The sequence below is a fragment of the Cinclus cinclus genome, chromosome 1 (assembly GCF_963662255.1).
Source record: "Cinclus cinclus chromosome 1, bCinCin1.1, whole genome shotgun sequence".
Lineage (NCBI taxonomy): Eukaryota > Metazoa > Chordata > Aves > Passeriformes > Cinclidae > Cinclus > Cinclus cinclus.
Genome location: NC_085046.1, coordinates 87456587 through 87473628, shown reverse-complemented (window position 1 = coordinate 87473628; position 17042 = coordinate 87456587). Strand labels below are relative to the sequence as shown.

At 36.7% G+C, this 17042-nt stretch overlaps 1 protein-coding gene across 1 annotated transcript in view; it reads left to right on the top strand.

Moving 5' to 3' along the window:
* Positions 1-17042, top strand: part of MOCOS (molybdenum cofactor sulfurase) — a 206129-nt gene that overhangs the window by 151480 nt on the left and 37607 nt on the right. Inside the window, exon 6 of the mRNA XM_062500133.1 lies at positions 4385-4584. Within this exon, the coding sequence (XP_062356117.1) occupies positions 4385-4584 (200 nt within the window). The remainder of the gene's footprint in view (positions 1-4384; positions 4585-17042) is intronic.

Genomic DNA, 17042 nt, shown 5'->3' with positions numbered 1-17042 from the left:
CTTGTATTCTATTTATAACATTTCAGGGTTGCAGTTTGTGGGCAGGGAGTTGGATCATTTTAAGAATATTTAATTTTCATGTTTGCAGCTTTCTGTTTAAAACCGGAGTGCTAAAGAATAGAGTTGTTAGAATACATTTTTAAATTCAATTTAAAGCTGAAGGACTCAAATTAGCAAAAAAATATCATTAGCAAGTTCATCCTCAAGAGATTTTTAGTGGAAAGAATAACACTAAATAGGTGATGGACCTCAGTCAGATGTCCAGTTCTATGCAAAAAAAGAAAAAAAAAAACAAAAAAAACCCCTCAGAAATTAATCTTAATGCATGCTTCTTGGAGGGAGTCAAGGAAAGACTGCAAATGTTTGACAGGATTTCCAGGTTCCATGGCTCCATTAGCACATTGACTCACTGGTCCTGCATGGTGATCTGTCTCATTTGGGATTCAATAGAAGGTGGCTACATCTTGGTTTCACTCCCTGCTGATTGGTTTGCTGAAATTTCAGTTCATTATTTCTCTGCCTCGTTGCTATCTATTTGGTGATGCTGATGAATAGTGAATCACGTTGATCTTTCTCTTATCCAAAGATATATGTGAGATTGGATTTACTGGAGTGATAGAGAAGTTGTTAAGTTTAAACTGCAATTTCTGTAGCTTTTTCATACTGAGTTAGAACAATAACTATATATTTGTTTTATGTCTCTCTTCTTCCTTATCTCCGGTATTTAGCTTCTCATAATGAGAGATAAGAAATGTATTTGAATACAGATAAATGTATTTGAATACAGATCAGAGGTTTCTGAGTATAGCCTGAAAACCTTAAACACCAGAGCTTTCATTTTAGAGGCTCACTTCCAATCTCTGTTTTATCCTAATCTCTTTATTCAAAATCTTTTATAGGTGTTGGCATACGCTTATTTGTCTCCAGCTCTTTCTGGAAGAACTAACATTTATACATTTGGGCTGCTGAAATCCTGGTTCTTTCAGAGAGTGGACAATATGCCATTACATGTGTGTGATTATATAATGCAAAACCAGGTCCCTGCTAGCTCAGAATCATTCTTCACTGAATATTTATTGGATATATAGATATCTCAGACTAATCTGATTAGATAAAATTCCACTGGAAAAATAAAATCTTATTCTAGTCTACATAGAACAAGCAGCTAACAAGACAGAGGTAATGCAAATACAAGATGTTATCATCAGGCAAGACAAGCAGTGGATTTACTACACCATTATGACAGTTGTGAATAGTTTGAATGCATACAGTTTGTACCCTCTTGTAATGTAGCATAACTTCTCCTTCTCTTCCAAATGACTTAACTGTCCCACAGTCTCTGTGGAGAGGCATATGCACACATTAAATTCCCGTGGGAGAGCTGACATTATAAATATATCTGTGAATTATCCAGTGCAGTGGCACTCTGCATTTGCCATGCTTGAACAGTATTAGTTTCCAAAACAATACCCAGACTGAGGTATAAGTTGGGATGGCAGGTCTGAGATGGTGCTGGCCTATCAGAATTCTGTAGTGTGCAAACATGCGTTAGCAATATGAAGTGTAACAGCATCTCCGCAGGTTTGCTAGAATACTTTGGCAAGGAGGTTTGTACATAAAAGTACAAGCTTGCTTTGTCAATCTCTTCTGCTCAAAATTTACCACTGCAAAAATACATGGCATTCATTGGGGCAGCAATTTGTGTGAAAAATCTGGTGCTACTGGGAATAAGAATTAATTAAATTATCATGTCTGGCTTAATGTAATGTCAAAGAATGCACATGAAGACAAAGTAATAAGGGGCATATTAATCCACACAAATGTAGAAATTTCCCTTTTAACAGAGAAGTCCTTACAGTTCTGCTATAGAAAGAAGTCACAGATGAGTGCAGATGGTAAACTGTGAGCAGTCTTTGTGCTGACTGTGTTCCTACACACATAAATAAAGTGCATGGTTTTAGATAGACTTCATCTGGTGTAACTTAGATGTGGGATTAATTCTGATCCAAATTACAGAAGGCATAAGTTATTCTTAATTTTAAAATAACTTTTAGGAGCAACTAGAGGCAATTCACCTTAATGAAATAATGCAGCAGTAAGGAAAAAAATTCCCAAACTGAGAAGGAGTAAGGGCACTTGAGTCCTTCCTAGCACTTTCTTGCAGTGAAGTATCAATGATTTTTCCAAATTGTAAGTCCTACAAAAGGCTTATGATGTCTTACTGCTTTTATTCTCAAACAAAGATTTGTTCTGGTTTTTATTTTCCCTTGCTTACCTTCTTGTCTGTACAAGGGAGATGAGGTAAGCACTGGATTTATGTAATACACAGTATAGATAATTTTGTTGAACAAAATAAAAATCAATCACAGCTATTTTCTGAATATATCCCTTTTCCTGTCAGAATAAATTTGAGATTGTTGGCAGTTTTTCTGCAAGGTTTTCTGTGACGTCAGACCTAATTACCACCTATTCTGCTACTTAAAAATATGGGACCCTGGCAACACAGCTTCCTTTCTCCAATCACAGGGCAGGAAAGCAACTGCAGGCTATTGCTTTTGGATCCGTCAGAATAAATAATTAAAAGGCTCATCAGTTACTCACTAATGAACAAGGAAATGTGATTAAGAAACTTAAAAGGAGAATAGCTGAAAACAATATAGAAATGATAGGATGATTACTCTAAATGAGTGACTGAAACTTCTGAATAAGAGATTTCTTCAACCAGGCACAAGGACAGTAGTTTAATCTTCTATTAAAAGGTTCCTGTCAGTTTGCAAAAGCTCTGAATCAGGAGATTAGACGCATCTCTCAAGCTGACAAGGCAGTCACTTCTCTTAAGACAGCTGCTTTCTGGCAAGTGCTCAGAAATAACTTTTGTGTGTGTGTGGTTTTGGTTTTCTTTTTTTGCTATTTCAAGACGCTTAACTTCTACCCAAAAATGACTAGAACATTTCTGACTAGTCAGTCCTTTATTCTCAGAAAATTCAAATCATCTTTCAGACCAAAATGTTCTAGAGATGCTTGCCAAGTTTACTGTGGGTAACATTTAGAAATTGCACTGATTAGCTTCTGGCACAGTTCCTTGCAAGTGCTTTGCATGTCAGCATCTCATTAAATATCTTATTCCTCTTTATTACTCTTCAGCATCAAAAAATGTACTTCCACCTTATATCTAATCTATTACTAAGATTTTAAGGTATGCAATCCCAGTTTATATAAAGGAGATAGCACATAATACAGAAACAAAAAAAGAGAAATAACTGATGCTGCTGCAGTTCTTCTGCATGTCAGGAAAAAATAGATCTAACTTTTTTCTTTATATGTATTAATAAATGATGCTGTCTTTTTATGAATAAAGGCACAGAATTCAACAAGATAACATTTCAGTTCAAGTGTGGAACTTCCCAGATACTCAGTTATAAAAGTAATATGCACAGAAATAAGTGTGAGATTGATAGTTAAAAAGATTGGTTTAAAAAGGTATAATAAAATGTGAAACATGCTCATGAGCTTCAAATAGAATACTCAGCATTACAGAAAATATTCTAGGTCCAAAACCCAGAAAGAAAAATGCTCTTCTACCTCAAGAGGTCTTTGGTGATTCTTTACCTGATTTATTTCTTTCCACATGAGTTAGACCCACTGTGGTGCAGTGTATAGTGTGCATAATAGAAGCCTCTTCAACAGGGACATCTAGCAAAGACACAACCTCTCCTCAAAGAGCAGGGATGTTGAAAAGACCTTCATCTGTCAGGAATTCTTTGCAGTTCCCTCTTCCAAACTGCAGTGAGGCAAAAAAAAAAAAAAATATCTTTCCTCTTCATGCTTTTTCCTTGCCAAGTTCTGTGAAAACTTGTCCATAGAGAATAGCATAGAATTTCTTCTGTAGCAAAAAGTCTAAGAAGAATAATTCTTTATTATTCAAGTAAATTCCTTGTAAAATGACATTCTTATTTTATTACTTTTAGAATTTTATTATTTTTATTTTATCTCAGACATAACAATTTGCTTTCTGTGCTGTGTTCCCATGATCTCCAGAGTTAGATCTGGACAAAAACTTCCTTTTCAGTTTATTTGTACCAGAACATCTCAGTTTTATGTATAGACTGGAACTATACTCTGTAATCTTCTGCTTCCTGTAAACCATTTCAGTGAAACTTTTTAGCTTTCTACAGTAGATTAACTATAGATAAATCCTTGGTGCAGCAGTACTTCTGAAATTTCTGCATGAAGAAAGAAACATTTGAAAATTGTATATGCATTTAAAGAAACACAAAACTACCAAATTTGTGCTAATTGCCTCACTATGCCATTCTGAAAAATCATCTTTAACATTGCCATAAAAGTAATGCACCTGACATGTACGTGCACTTTTCTTTTGTAGGTGGAATGGAGAAAATAAAACAGCATACCTTTGCATTAGCTCACTACACCTATACTGTACTGTCTAACTTAAAATATGCCAACGGGGCTCCTGTAGTACGTATTTACACTGATACAGATTTCAGCAATCCTGATGTCCAAGGTCCAATCATTAATTTTAATGTGCTCGATGAAAATGGAGAAGTGCTCGGCTTTTCACAGGTATGTTTTTCTCTTGTCTTAACTTGAGTTTATGGTTGTATTTTAAGCATGTTCACGATGAATTTTTTTGTCCTAGAAGAAATCTGTTACTCACAGTAGTCCTTTCTGAGGCTTTGGGTTTGTTTCTTCATAGCTCTGCACCGTATATACACACCATTTTTAAAGCAGTAGAAAGAGAATCCAATAAATAGTGCTAGCACAGTACAAAATACTTAATAGCCAGAAGCAATATCTTACAGATTTATTACTCCACAAATAGGGAGTTTGGAAGTGGGCTGTTTGAGCAGGATACATTGACTAGGCAGTCTGATTTCTTTTGCTGGCTTCCTTCTCTAGAGTACTCAAAATTGGGAACTGAAGAACAAGTCTGGAAAAGCTGATAAAGACACTGCCTTGGAGCTTTGACATATGAGTGAAATTAGATCTCAGAATATTGCAGTCGCCAGTGAAAGAGGAGTTCTCTTTTCCCTTCAGCTGTAACAATTACATTCTTGTAATATTTCTGAGGAGCCATGAAATGAAGTTGAATGATCAGTGTAAAGAGTGAGATTCAAGCTCAAGAAATCCTTAAATGCTGTCTTTCTCAGAAGCTTTTTGTAGCTTTTATCCATCAGGTATACCCAAAAAAGGTATACAATAAAGATAGCAAGTATCTTCAAGATGAAGCTTCATTAGGTGTTTCAGCATAGAGTGACCAGAATTGTGTGCATGGCTGTGCACCATGTAGGCAGTGGGTGACATAGGGGACAGTAGCTCGCTTGCTCATCAGCAGAAGGCAGAAATGCCACAGGTCTCTTGTTTTGCTTGCTTCTTCTTTTTTCTTGGTTTCCTGAGAGAGTAGGATAATGAGGGGAACATGGACATACATCTACAAGAGTACAAGAAGAGAGCTATTTCTCACAAGGGAGAACAGAAGTGAAGCTCTTGTTTTGTAGCCTGCAGATGTGGAGTTTTACATTTTTGTAAGGCATTTACCTGATGAACATGGGATTATCAAATATGGAGTACTCAATAAGGTCTTTTTCACATGCATCTTGTTTTAGACAATTCTACCAAATAATGGCAGATGTTCACCATATTTCATTTGAAAGCAGTCCACATTTTAGGAATTAACTAGTCATTTATGTAGCCTTCAATATGTTTGACAGTGTTCAGAAAAGATTGGAGATAGTAACACAGCTGAGTATGTAAAACTCCCCAAACATTTAAATGTTGATTCTGTTCTTTGATTAAAATCAAAACCTTTATTCTCATTTCCACGATTTCATAGTAAAATTGGCTGATCCATGTTTCACTTTTTTAAAACTCAACTGTACCCTCAAATTAAAAATTCTTTCACAGTCTTATGAATCCATGTGCCTGTTTGTTACAGTGGCTGCTCATAGAAAGCTTCTTTATTGATCTGTATCATCTGGATTGTGCTGTTCACCAGATTCTGAACATTTCTAGCATATGTGGAATGAAGAACTATAAAATTTTCAAGGGCATCCCATTCTCATCTGCAGTGCATGTTAGACTACTTTATTTAATTAAAATAATGTGCAACTTAATGACTTTTAGAAATTAACAAACACTATTCTTTCCAAAGCTACAGTATGTGTGATTATATATATAATTGGCTTCTTTATGGAATCAAATTCTTTCATAGACACCTGATAGACTTTACAGGGGAGAAAAAGCTTTGCTGCTTCTTATTTATGATTACAAAGAAAATATGTATAACAGAAAGTAAGCTTCATCAAACTGACAATGTAATCTCTTCATACCTGCATGCATGTCTAAATTTATATAGGTTTATTCACATCAAAGTTAAATCCAATACTTCTGTTAATTGTTTGGAAGTGAAATAGTGTCCTCTGCTTTGGTTGTCTATGATCTGAGCATCCATGTGGATTCACTGGGCAGTCTCCAAATGCAATCCAGTGGAGTCAGCAGAACGCAGTTTCAGAAGGCTCCCAGAAAACATTTTGGGGAATTTTTTATGAAGGGGAAATTGGATGGCATTTGTCTGACATACCTTCTTCTAGTGCACACCAGTTAATGACTAAGGTTATCTTTGTATATTAAAAGAGAAATGACAGAACATACTATTTCTTTATGGATGATATCCCATATATAATTAATTGCTTATTGCAGGCATCAAACCAGTTGTATTTGCCTTTCTGACAGGCAATTGTTCTGTGCATTACATTTGGTAGCTTGAAAAGGACAATATGACCAACTGATTCCAGAGAAAATATTATGAGGAGGCTTGGAGCCGTTTATTTGTTCAGATTGGCAAGAAAGACTTTGTAAGTAGACACTGTCTTCAGAGCTTACCAAGCTTACATTTAAGCCTCAAGATTTGCATAATTTGCTTGATACTCAAAACTCTGAACTAAGCCCAAGACGTTTAGGATTTGAAAGGCATGTAGTGAAATACATGACATGTAATACCACAGCTGAAAAATGAAAACAGAAAAAAATTGTCTTTCGTCTGTGTAGCAATGAGGAAGAAAGTTATTCTTACCTGTTTTTGTGGTTGAAATCCGTTTCTCAGTGTTATAAGCTTAATTACCAGAGCTGACAAGATTGTGCCAGTAAATACACACATTCTTGAATTACATACATAGGGTCAATTGCACCAAGAGGAAATAGCCACAGTCTCAGGTTCATCGTTGTGTAAAACCTTCATTGCAGCACTGAAGAGCAAATGCAGGCATTTCATTAAAATGAGAAACAAGTAACCACATCACGATTGCACTCTAAGAGATGGCATCAATTTTTACAGCTTTCCATCCCAATATAGATGATGTTAGAATACTTGGATGTTGAGAAGTGATAGGGTGGGGAGTGAAATAATTATGCAAGTTAGTTGAATTGTATTGCTTTTTTTGTTTAAATGTTTCTTTGTGACTGTTGAAGAGTAATACTGTCATAGGATATTATACTTGGAATAAACTTGTGTTATATACACTATGTAGCACTGGTTTAATTGACAGTTTAATTACTAGTTTAGGGTTTTTTGCTTTAAACGGTAATTAAAACAAATAAGAGGAACTTGTGGACTCAAGCAACACTAGCCACTCAAAAGCTTTAGTTTTAATTTAGATTTTTCATGAAACACTTCTGTATCTAGAAATAAAACTACTACTGTTTTCAAATTTCCACAAACCTCTCATCTTTGAGCACTAAAACTGCATTAAATTTCCTCCTTTGAACTACACCAAATACTTTCCATGAAAATTCTTTCCTTCAGTAAAGGCAACTCATGGACTACTATTGGTAGTAATTTGTTCTAGAAATCACTTGGGAGGACACCTGTATTCTTTTCACACAAGATGCCTGTCCTCTGCAATAGCACCTCTGTCATTTTGTTATGTGTTTATTTGCACTGCAGCATCCAAAAGCCCCTGTTATGAACAGGGGCTGAATTATGACGAGTACTTGACAAGTCCAGGACATAAAGATGACCTTTTTGCCAAATAGCTTCTTCATATATACTTGTCTAGTCAAAAATGGATAATACCCCAGCACTATAGTTTTTGCTGCTAATGAAGTGTGGACAGATGACAGACTGATAGTTTGGAAAGCTGTGAAAGTGCAGGGGTAGAGATGAAGGACCTCTGTGGGATAGAACCTGAAGAGTTGACATTAAAGCAGCAAACTGTCGGTCTTTTGCTTCCTTGTGGGGCTACCAGAAAAAGAGAAGCAATCAGCCCTAGACTTTAAAGAGGGGTTGTGATGTGTAACAGAAGATGGTGTTACAGATACACCTGGTACTGAGCTAATGCAGCAAACTCTTCACACAGAGAATCATCAGCTCATTTATTAACAATGACTATCTGCAGCCTTCACCATATATGAATGCCGTGTGTTCTGTCATCCACACGTCTTTTCCAGCCTCTCAAACACTGTCAGCAATGACTCAGCTTCAATTTGCATCCTTGCAATTTTTTTTATTTTTTTTTTTAGCAAAAACTTGCATAGGACTCTGTGAAGTCCAACCTGATTTGAATGTCAAAGATATGGAACAGTTGTAAAAGAAAACATAGATTTGAAATGACAATCATACACACAAAAATGTGGATTTCTTACATACTGGGTCAAAGTGCAAGTGTTGTATGTTCTCTTCACATTTGCAGATGTGAAAAAACATCAACATCTCTGCTCTGGGAGACCTTTTATGATAATATAATTTATAAAATTTTCTCTTTGTTTTGACAGAGAGACTAAACCTGTGGAGTTCTCTTTGTATATTCAGTAGATAATTACAGAGTGATTTTATAATCCCTTCACATTTTATTCTATAGTCAGTTTTGAAGCCTGAAGAAGAGAAAGAAGTAGGAGATACAGATGGCCAGATAGAATTTTACCTGAAATATTTGTTGAATTGTATGCACTGGAGAGCTCTTACCCAGCCACAACGTTCAGTTCAGTTCACTACTGTTTCGGTAGTGAAAAATAGTCCTTCCCTTATCAAACTTTTTCTCTTTCCACTCTGATCTTCTGAGACAATATTTTTTTCTCCTCCTGTGTGTAATGGAGCCAGTAATGGGCTTTAAAAAGTGAGTAAACCACCATGGCTGTCTTTTGAAAAATGACCAACATTTCACATTTCAGCTGTGGATTGCCAGCATCCATCCCTACTCTGCTTTTTCACACTGCCTCCTTAGCTTGGAGCCTGAACCTAAGCACAAGTAACTTGCTGTCCTTGGTTTACCTGCAAAAGTTCCCTTAGTTCACATATATGCTTGCCGTGTCCCCTAAAAATCCTGTCAGGAAGGGAATGAGCATCAGTCCATTAGCATCTCAGCCTTCTTGCCTACCACTTCACACTTGTGTGTGATAGACAAACTGCTATAACAGGAAGAGCTGCCAAAGACAGAAAATGTAAACATTTTGGTTTGCCTAAGAAGGCTCTTCTGCAGTGTTGCATATGAATGAGTTTTGCCTCTCAAGACTGAGAACACTGCTCACATAGATTATAATCAGTTTTGCCTAGGAGCCTACATTAGTGTGTCCTGGCTGACCTTCATCAATCCAGATAGAGTGAAGGGAGGTCTATACTTTGAGTTGACTTTCTTCACCCATTTCTGAAATAAAAGGAAAAGAAAAAAACATTTCTCAAGAGACAGCTTTTAGTGTGCATTCCTTCAGTTTAAATCTAAACCTTCAGTTCAAATCTATAAAACTGTTTGATGACTGCTCTTACTATGGCATGTGCCCACTGTCTCACTTCCCTCCATCTCAGCCACCCTTGAATTAATGTGATGTAACTATTGGCTTGATGACCCACTTCTGGGTTTTCCCTTTTCTCCCTTGCTTTCTATTATTCTGAAGTGAAGACCAGGATCTTCCATAGGAATGTGTGCCCTCAAATCACTTACATCCAACCACTCACAGAGTACCTTCTGTACTCTGGTAGCCTCTTTCTGCTAGCAATGTATGTTAGGAGTATAATCTTTAGTTCCAGATCACAAAATATTCTGAGTGGGAACAGACACACAAGGATCATCAGGTCCAACCCTAAGTAAATGGCCCATACAGGGATAAAACCCGAAACTTTGATGTTTTATTAGCACCTTGCTTGAAGAAGGCAAAATCAGAACGAGACTCCACAAATAAACAAAATTCTGTTTTCCTTTTAACCCCATTTATCCTTCTATATGCAAAGCATTCTATGTTAGTGAATTGTCTCAAAGCAGCTTAGCAGCTGAGCTAAATTCAACCCTGTGGTGAGATGTAGAGGGAGAAGAATATATCTTAGAATTGCATGGTCATCTTTACTTAAACCTTTCTTACCAGAGGCACTTTGTTCTGTAACTTCATTAAATTGAGAAACAAATAGCCACACCATAATTGCACTTTCAGAGATGGCAGCGATTTTTACATTTTACATGCAGTACTATATTCAGTACTGCAAAATATTTCCTAGTAATTAAACTAAATTTTTCACACTGTGGCTAAAGTCCATTATTACATGTATTGGACAAAGAAAGACGCAGCAGTTTGGGCAGAAAAGCAGGACAAAAGAGGATTTCAGACATCCAAGATGGGAGAATTGGACAAGAAGCATGAAGCAGTGTTGTATGGTGAGGTGTGACAAGGGAAGAGACAGGGCAGTGTATGCAGGTAGAAGTATATATGTCAGAAGTATATATATCAGATATGTATGCCAGTATATATGTCAGAAGTACACCTGCTTGTATTTGCGCAGGTCTGCAAACAAAAGTAACATGGGACAAAGTAGTGTGAGGCAGGATAGGAAATGCACAAAAAAGTAGCTCTAGGTAAATATCATTGTGATAGCTAGTTCTGGAAGTGCTTTCATACTGTAAGTATGCTTTCTTTGCTTTGGTTTCACAATGTTCTCTTTCAAGAGCTTTGTTTTTCTTCAGTAATATCTTAAGGAATTGTTTAGCTGGACTTAGATTAGTAAGCAGGACCTGGCTATCAGGTGAAATACTAGATGAAATGCCTTCCTTCTGCTGTAGGCTTTCAGTGTCACCTTGAGGGATTCAATGCCTTATCTTCCCAATTTACTCTTCACCTCACAGGAGTGGAGAGAAAATATGTTAACTACTGTTAAATCTTCAGCTATCAAGTGGTGGATACATTTGTATGTACACACAGCTGGTTCAATACATATTCATATCACTGCTTATTGTTACCTGATAAAAGGGACCAGGCAATACCTGAAGTGGGTAGATTTCTCAAAATAATTGCTGTTTGTGTCTTAGATTATATTTTGTGTTTCACTAGAAGATCATCTCCATCCCACTGTACACATGGTGTATAGGTACCGAATTAGAACAATGGCAACATGTGAATTACAGGAGTGAAAAAAAAAAAAAAAAGAAATGAGCTACAGCATTTCCCATGCACAGGAAGTTGATACCAGGTCAACTGGATCAGACTGACCAGAGCCTGGTAGTACTTGTCAGTAGTTGTCTGGAAATTCATACCACATCTCTGCAGGAGAAAGTGGGCAATGAGGGGGGAAACCTCCTACTACATTTAACCTATTTGAAACAAATCTTCGTAGAAAGACAAGGACATCTTTGTTGCTCTTCATATTTAATCCTTTTAGGTTTTTTTCCCCATCTGTCTCATTCCATTTTGTAAGTGCAGCATTTTTTCATCTGGGCCACAGAAAAAGGAAATCCAGCATTTTTTAATTCCAGCTAAGAATGGCTTTGCAGTAATGGTCATATGACTCTGAGCTAGTTACACTAATGCATTTAGAGGCATAACCACTCATTATATTAATTTTGATGACTCAGGGAAAGAAAAATGTTCTCTAACTTGCTTAATGGGATTTTTGGCCTTCTTCCCAATAGCTACCTAAAAATTGCTGAGGTGATTACTCACTATTGATTTTAGCTATTGATTTAGCCATTGATTTCAGGAAGCCAGGAATGGCAGATGGACCAGCACAATAGAATGCAAACAAGATTATAAGGACAAAAAGATTGTCGTGAAGATTCCTGTTGAACATATACTGATTTCCTTGGTTCCAATTAGTTTCCAATTGTGCTGTGGATGTTTTGGACCAGGGAGATAGCAGCAACACAGTAAACCACATTGGCGTGTCAATAAATGGCTCTTTGTTTCTTCAAACTGGCAAGAAATCATTACAATCTGGATCTTTGCTTTTGTGACATGGCACTGGGTGCTCAAAGACAGCCCTTGCAAAAAGGAGCTCACAGTATAGGAGGCAGTGTTGTTGATCTAGGTCTGAACATAGTCATAATTGTTGATCACTGACTGAACATCAGGAGGTGCTGTACTTCAGAGGCTGAATGTGAGAAATGCAAACCTGGCTAGTAGGTAATGAAGCTCTCTTGTTGAGGTAGTAGTGACAGAGTACAGGCTGAGTTCTTTCTGTTTTATCTCATTGCAAGGGGACAAAGACATATGTGAGTTAGTGTGCTTGAAATTGCCTACTATTAAACTGCACATCAGAGCTTATCAAGGTTAGAAAGCCTCATGAAAGACTAGACTGAAGGTGTTGTCTGACACTGTTTCTCTGGAGTGTCCTTGCACGTTGCTAAGGAAATGAAAAGAGATAAAAGAAAGATGCTCGTAGTTGTTCAGATGAAAGAATCCGAGATGAATGAGAGAGGCTAAATATCTTGTGTTTGGTAACAGGGCCAAACTGTGGCTCTAAACTACAGACCTTGTCACATGGGAGAAATGTGGAAAAAAACCCCATGGTACCAGGAAAAGAACTGCACTTTTGACAGCTTCCACTTGATTCCCTTGTCCTTGATCTTACTAAAAGCAGATCAGCTGCCTTTTAATGCATGCAGTGTCTAGTTTCAGTCCACCATCTGAATCCTTTCAAGACAAAAAGACTGGCCCTACCTTCTCTATTACTCTGCTTCCTTGTTTGCATCTTCCTGCCCCCACACCACTCTACCCTACCACACCACTGTATAGGATCCTGTGACTGTAATTAAAGTAATATGGGAATTTGATCCCACAACCTCCCTGTGTTCTATTATCCATGTTTTCAGGGCTTAAATATAGACAGAAGATTATTTAACTGCTTTAAAATAAAGAGGAAAAGGTGAAGAAGATTTTGGCTGTGACATGAATTAAACCTATGTGACTGGACTTTCAGAGGCATGTACTGCACATTGTTATTCCTAGGCATTGTTTCCACTTGTATTAGTCTGTTACATTTCCCTTCATGCCTATTGATATGAGTTATAGCTTAGTCTTCTGTGTGGTTTTCCTCTGGCTTCAGCATTTCTGACTAGCAGCAATCTGACTGAAAGTCTATAGCCTACAAAACAGCTGGGGATGCTCAATGGGATGGAGAGATACAGATGTTTTTCTATGACTCACAAGAGGATGCTTTGTTGAAGTCAGTTAGGAAACCACAGAAGGCTTTAGTTCCTTTACTTTGCTTTCTTCATGAAATCCATTCTTTCCCTGAAATCATTTTAGCAAACCAGATTTTCCTTGTCAATGAATGCAGTTTAAACTGGAGGGGAAAAAAAAACCCCAAAAAACAGAAGAGGTCATTGGTTGGAGAGACCTATGGTTATTAAGATACAAAATCAAAGAAAGAAAACAAAGGTGTTTAGCTTACTCATCAGTTGTTCCATTTCAAATAGCTGGATCTTGGACTAATGAAGTTTACATATGTTCAAATAGGTCCATGCCAAATTTTCTTGCATATACAGCAGGAAAAAAAACAGTGCAGTTGAAAAAAATTTTAGGTCATCCATTAGCAAGACTGTATTTCATTGTTGCATTTTGTTTTTATAGCCACCCAATCCCCAGAAAATCCTCTAGCTCCAGGTTGTCAGAAATGTAAAATTATTATTACTCCTTTATACATGAAGAGCCAGAAGTTCACTACGTATATGGCATCTCCTAAGTCAGAATTCCTGCACAGTGGCAACCCACATATTTTGAAGTATGGTAATATTTCCAGCCTGCTTCTCTCCCATGCAGTCTTACCTGCTATTCATCTGTCTTTAAAACTAGCCAAGAAAATTATCACATGGACTGTAAAGTTCCTGATAAGGTAGCATTTATACTTAGCAAGTATATTCAGGACACTGAACTTGACAATTTTAGTAAATTTCAATATTTCTGTCTAATACTTCACTGCCTTCTACCAAAGGGATTTTGGTCGAAGTGATGAATGGATAAAGACTAAATAGAGATATGCATCCTCTCTTTGGTTAATTTATACCATTGTCAACAACTCGAGAGGCAGAAAGGAGAGGATCAGATTACTCAATACTGAGGGGATCTGCCTACATATAAATTATTTCTCTGAGATGGAAAAAATTCCTTTATTGCAGAAAACTGTGCAGTTAAAACAGTTACTGCAGATACTGCAACCCAACTAAAATTCCCCCTGCTCCCCCCCACCTGCTAAATTATTTGGAAGCAAGTGCTAGTTTTTTGTTGTTTTTTTCTCCTTCTGACCTACTTCTTATTAAATTGTATTAAACAAGATTAAGTATACATTTGCATCAGCAACAGCGTTTCACAGTCAAATTCTGGATGACAGAAAGAGTTAGCTTACTTTCTCTCCAATTCCATGCTATGAATCAGTCAATTAATTTACCAGTGGACATGGAGAACAGCATCATGAAGCCTGTTTTATAACCAGCCATCAGTGGTGTACAGTGAAATTCTTGTAATGAGCAAATCCATTAGACAGAGAAACTGCTCTGATATTTGGGCATTGGCATTGGAGAAAGCAGAATGAGAAGTCCTAATCCCAAATCCTGAAGGACAGTACTTGCCAGTATTGAAATAGATGATATTTTTTCCAGGGCACATCATGTTGTATTATAAAACGTTCCTTTATTCATGTGAATAATTCTTGTGATAACTTACACGAATAAGTACTTCCTTGAAGAACTACAGAATTGCATCCTATGGGAATGGCTTCAGCAGGGATTTCTGAAACATTCATCATTCTTATGAAAGTCTTAGACTTAGTTGATTAGGAATAATGCAAAATTATGTGCTATTTGTAGATCTTTACTCTCATTTAGTATATATGTACCTACAGCAAGTATCATTTTCAGACTTATTTCAATGCAACCTGAAGCCAGAGAAAAGCTTACAGCTTTCACTGGGTGCTCCAGAAGCCCTGAAGTGAATGGTTTGCAAAAGTCAGTCATTTAACAAACAAAGAGAAGTCACCAGTGCATTGTGTGACAAGGAATGGGAAAGCAGAACAAACCAGAATCTCATTTCTTCTCAGAGCTTTCCAGCTGATGAGTGTCAATTAAAGTACCAGATTTCCAAGAGGGGACTACTGCATTAAAGTGAAAGCTCTCCACTTCAATATTTTTTATATTAAAAAAAAATAAATTGTATTTATCAGATAGAGCACTATGAAAAAAAAAAACTCTTATGTGAGCATTTGATCAGTCTGGCAACACTTAAAGGAAAGCTCACTGATGGACAAAAAAATAACTGTTTTAAAACATTGGTTTAAGCAAACTTCTTTTATGTGTCTTTATTAATTTTGAAGACCATGACTTGGAAGTATGAAGAGCACATTTTGCTTTTCAAAAAATCAAGACAACGTGACATCACAACTGTTGGGGTGTGAAGCAGTCAATAGGACCAGGCCCACAGCAAAGAGCTTCAGAAAAAGTAATGTATGCCAAGGGGCTCTGGGGGACAGAAGGGACTCTAAGATAGCATAATGGCTTGATTACCATGTGCTCACTGACTGAAATCAGTAAAAATGCTGCAAGATTTCTGCATTTGTTTTGCAGTTTAATTGTAGTCTTTAATCTCTAAAACACCAAGGCACAATAATTCCAAGTACCAGACCCAGGGAATCACCAAAACTGACAGTCCAAGTACATTAAGCTGTGTACTTATCATTAGTACTGTTCATGCTTCTGTGCCTTCATTGATGAACGCATTCCTGGCTCCCAAAAGTCAGCCTCTGCTGTTACAGACAGAGCTGCAAGTGACATTCTGTATTTCATAACCCTGAGCTCTATATCCATTATTGCTCCTTATGGCAATTCTAAAGATGTGCTTTATTTAAGGAAGCTTTTCTTCATTGAAATAACTGTAACAGATGTTTTATGTTCTATTTGTTTTGCTATGTGATAGCGCTGCAGAGAGAGATTAAATTAACTCCCCAAGTAGTGTATTTCTAGGGTGAAACTAAACAAGAAGAAATCAAAACATATGTCCAAGGGAAAACCAAGCTTCTCTTCAAGGGACAGATATTTTTGCAGTGCTGCCTTTACTGGTTCTTTACATGGTGTCATTGTTTCCAGTGAAAAGTGTGCATCACGTTCTCAAGATCTGTGCACATTATCATATGGGTGGTAATGAACTTCAGTTAATACTAAAGCTATTCATAACTTGTATTTTTTTCTCCTGAATCACAATTTCCATATTCCTCTAATCATCATGTTTTTATATCTCAGTAGTCCTTGTCTAATGTACAGATTGATATATATTACAATTAAAGTATTATTGTAGTTGAGGCTTGGATTGAATGGCTAGAATGAAATTATTGTTCAAAGAACAGTAATAATTAATTTGAAAAAAAATTTTAAAAAATTTAAAATCTTGTTTGTAATTCCTTGAAGGTGTGTCATGGAAACTGTATTACACTACATACATTTTGATAGACAAAGCTGCCCTGGGAACGTTCCTTTTGAAAAGTAATAATAGTAAAAAGATTATTTTAAAAGTTTTTGTATACTGAGTAAATAAGCCCAAACACTGTATGATTTCAGTAGTGAAGTATGTAATGATTTTTGCCTTGCTTGTCATGATTAACAAAACAATGGATCCACCCACAAGTCACTAGCACCTTGACAAACCATACTCTAGGAGAATGACAACTTTTCTCATCTAAATGAAAAAAGACGTCAAGAAAATGTCACTGTTCCCATACTGAAGTCTTCTGACAAAACAAAGCTAGCGGCACTGCAACAGTCTCTCTCAACAGATGCCTTTTA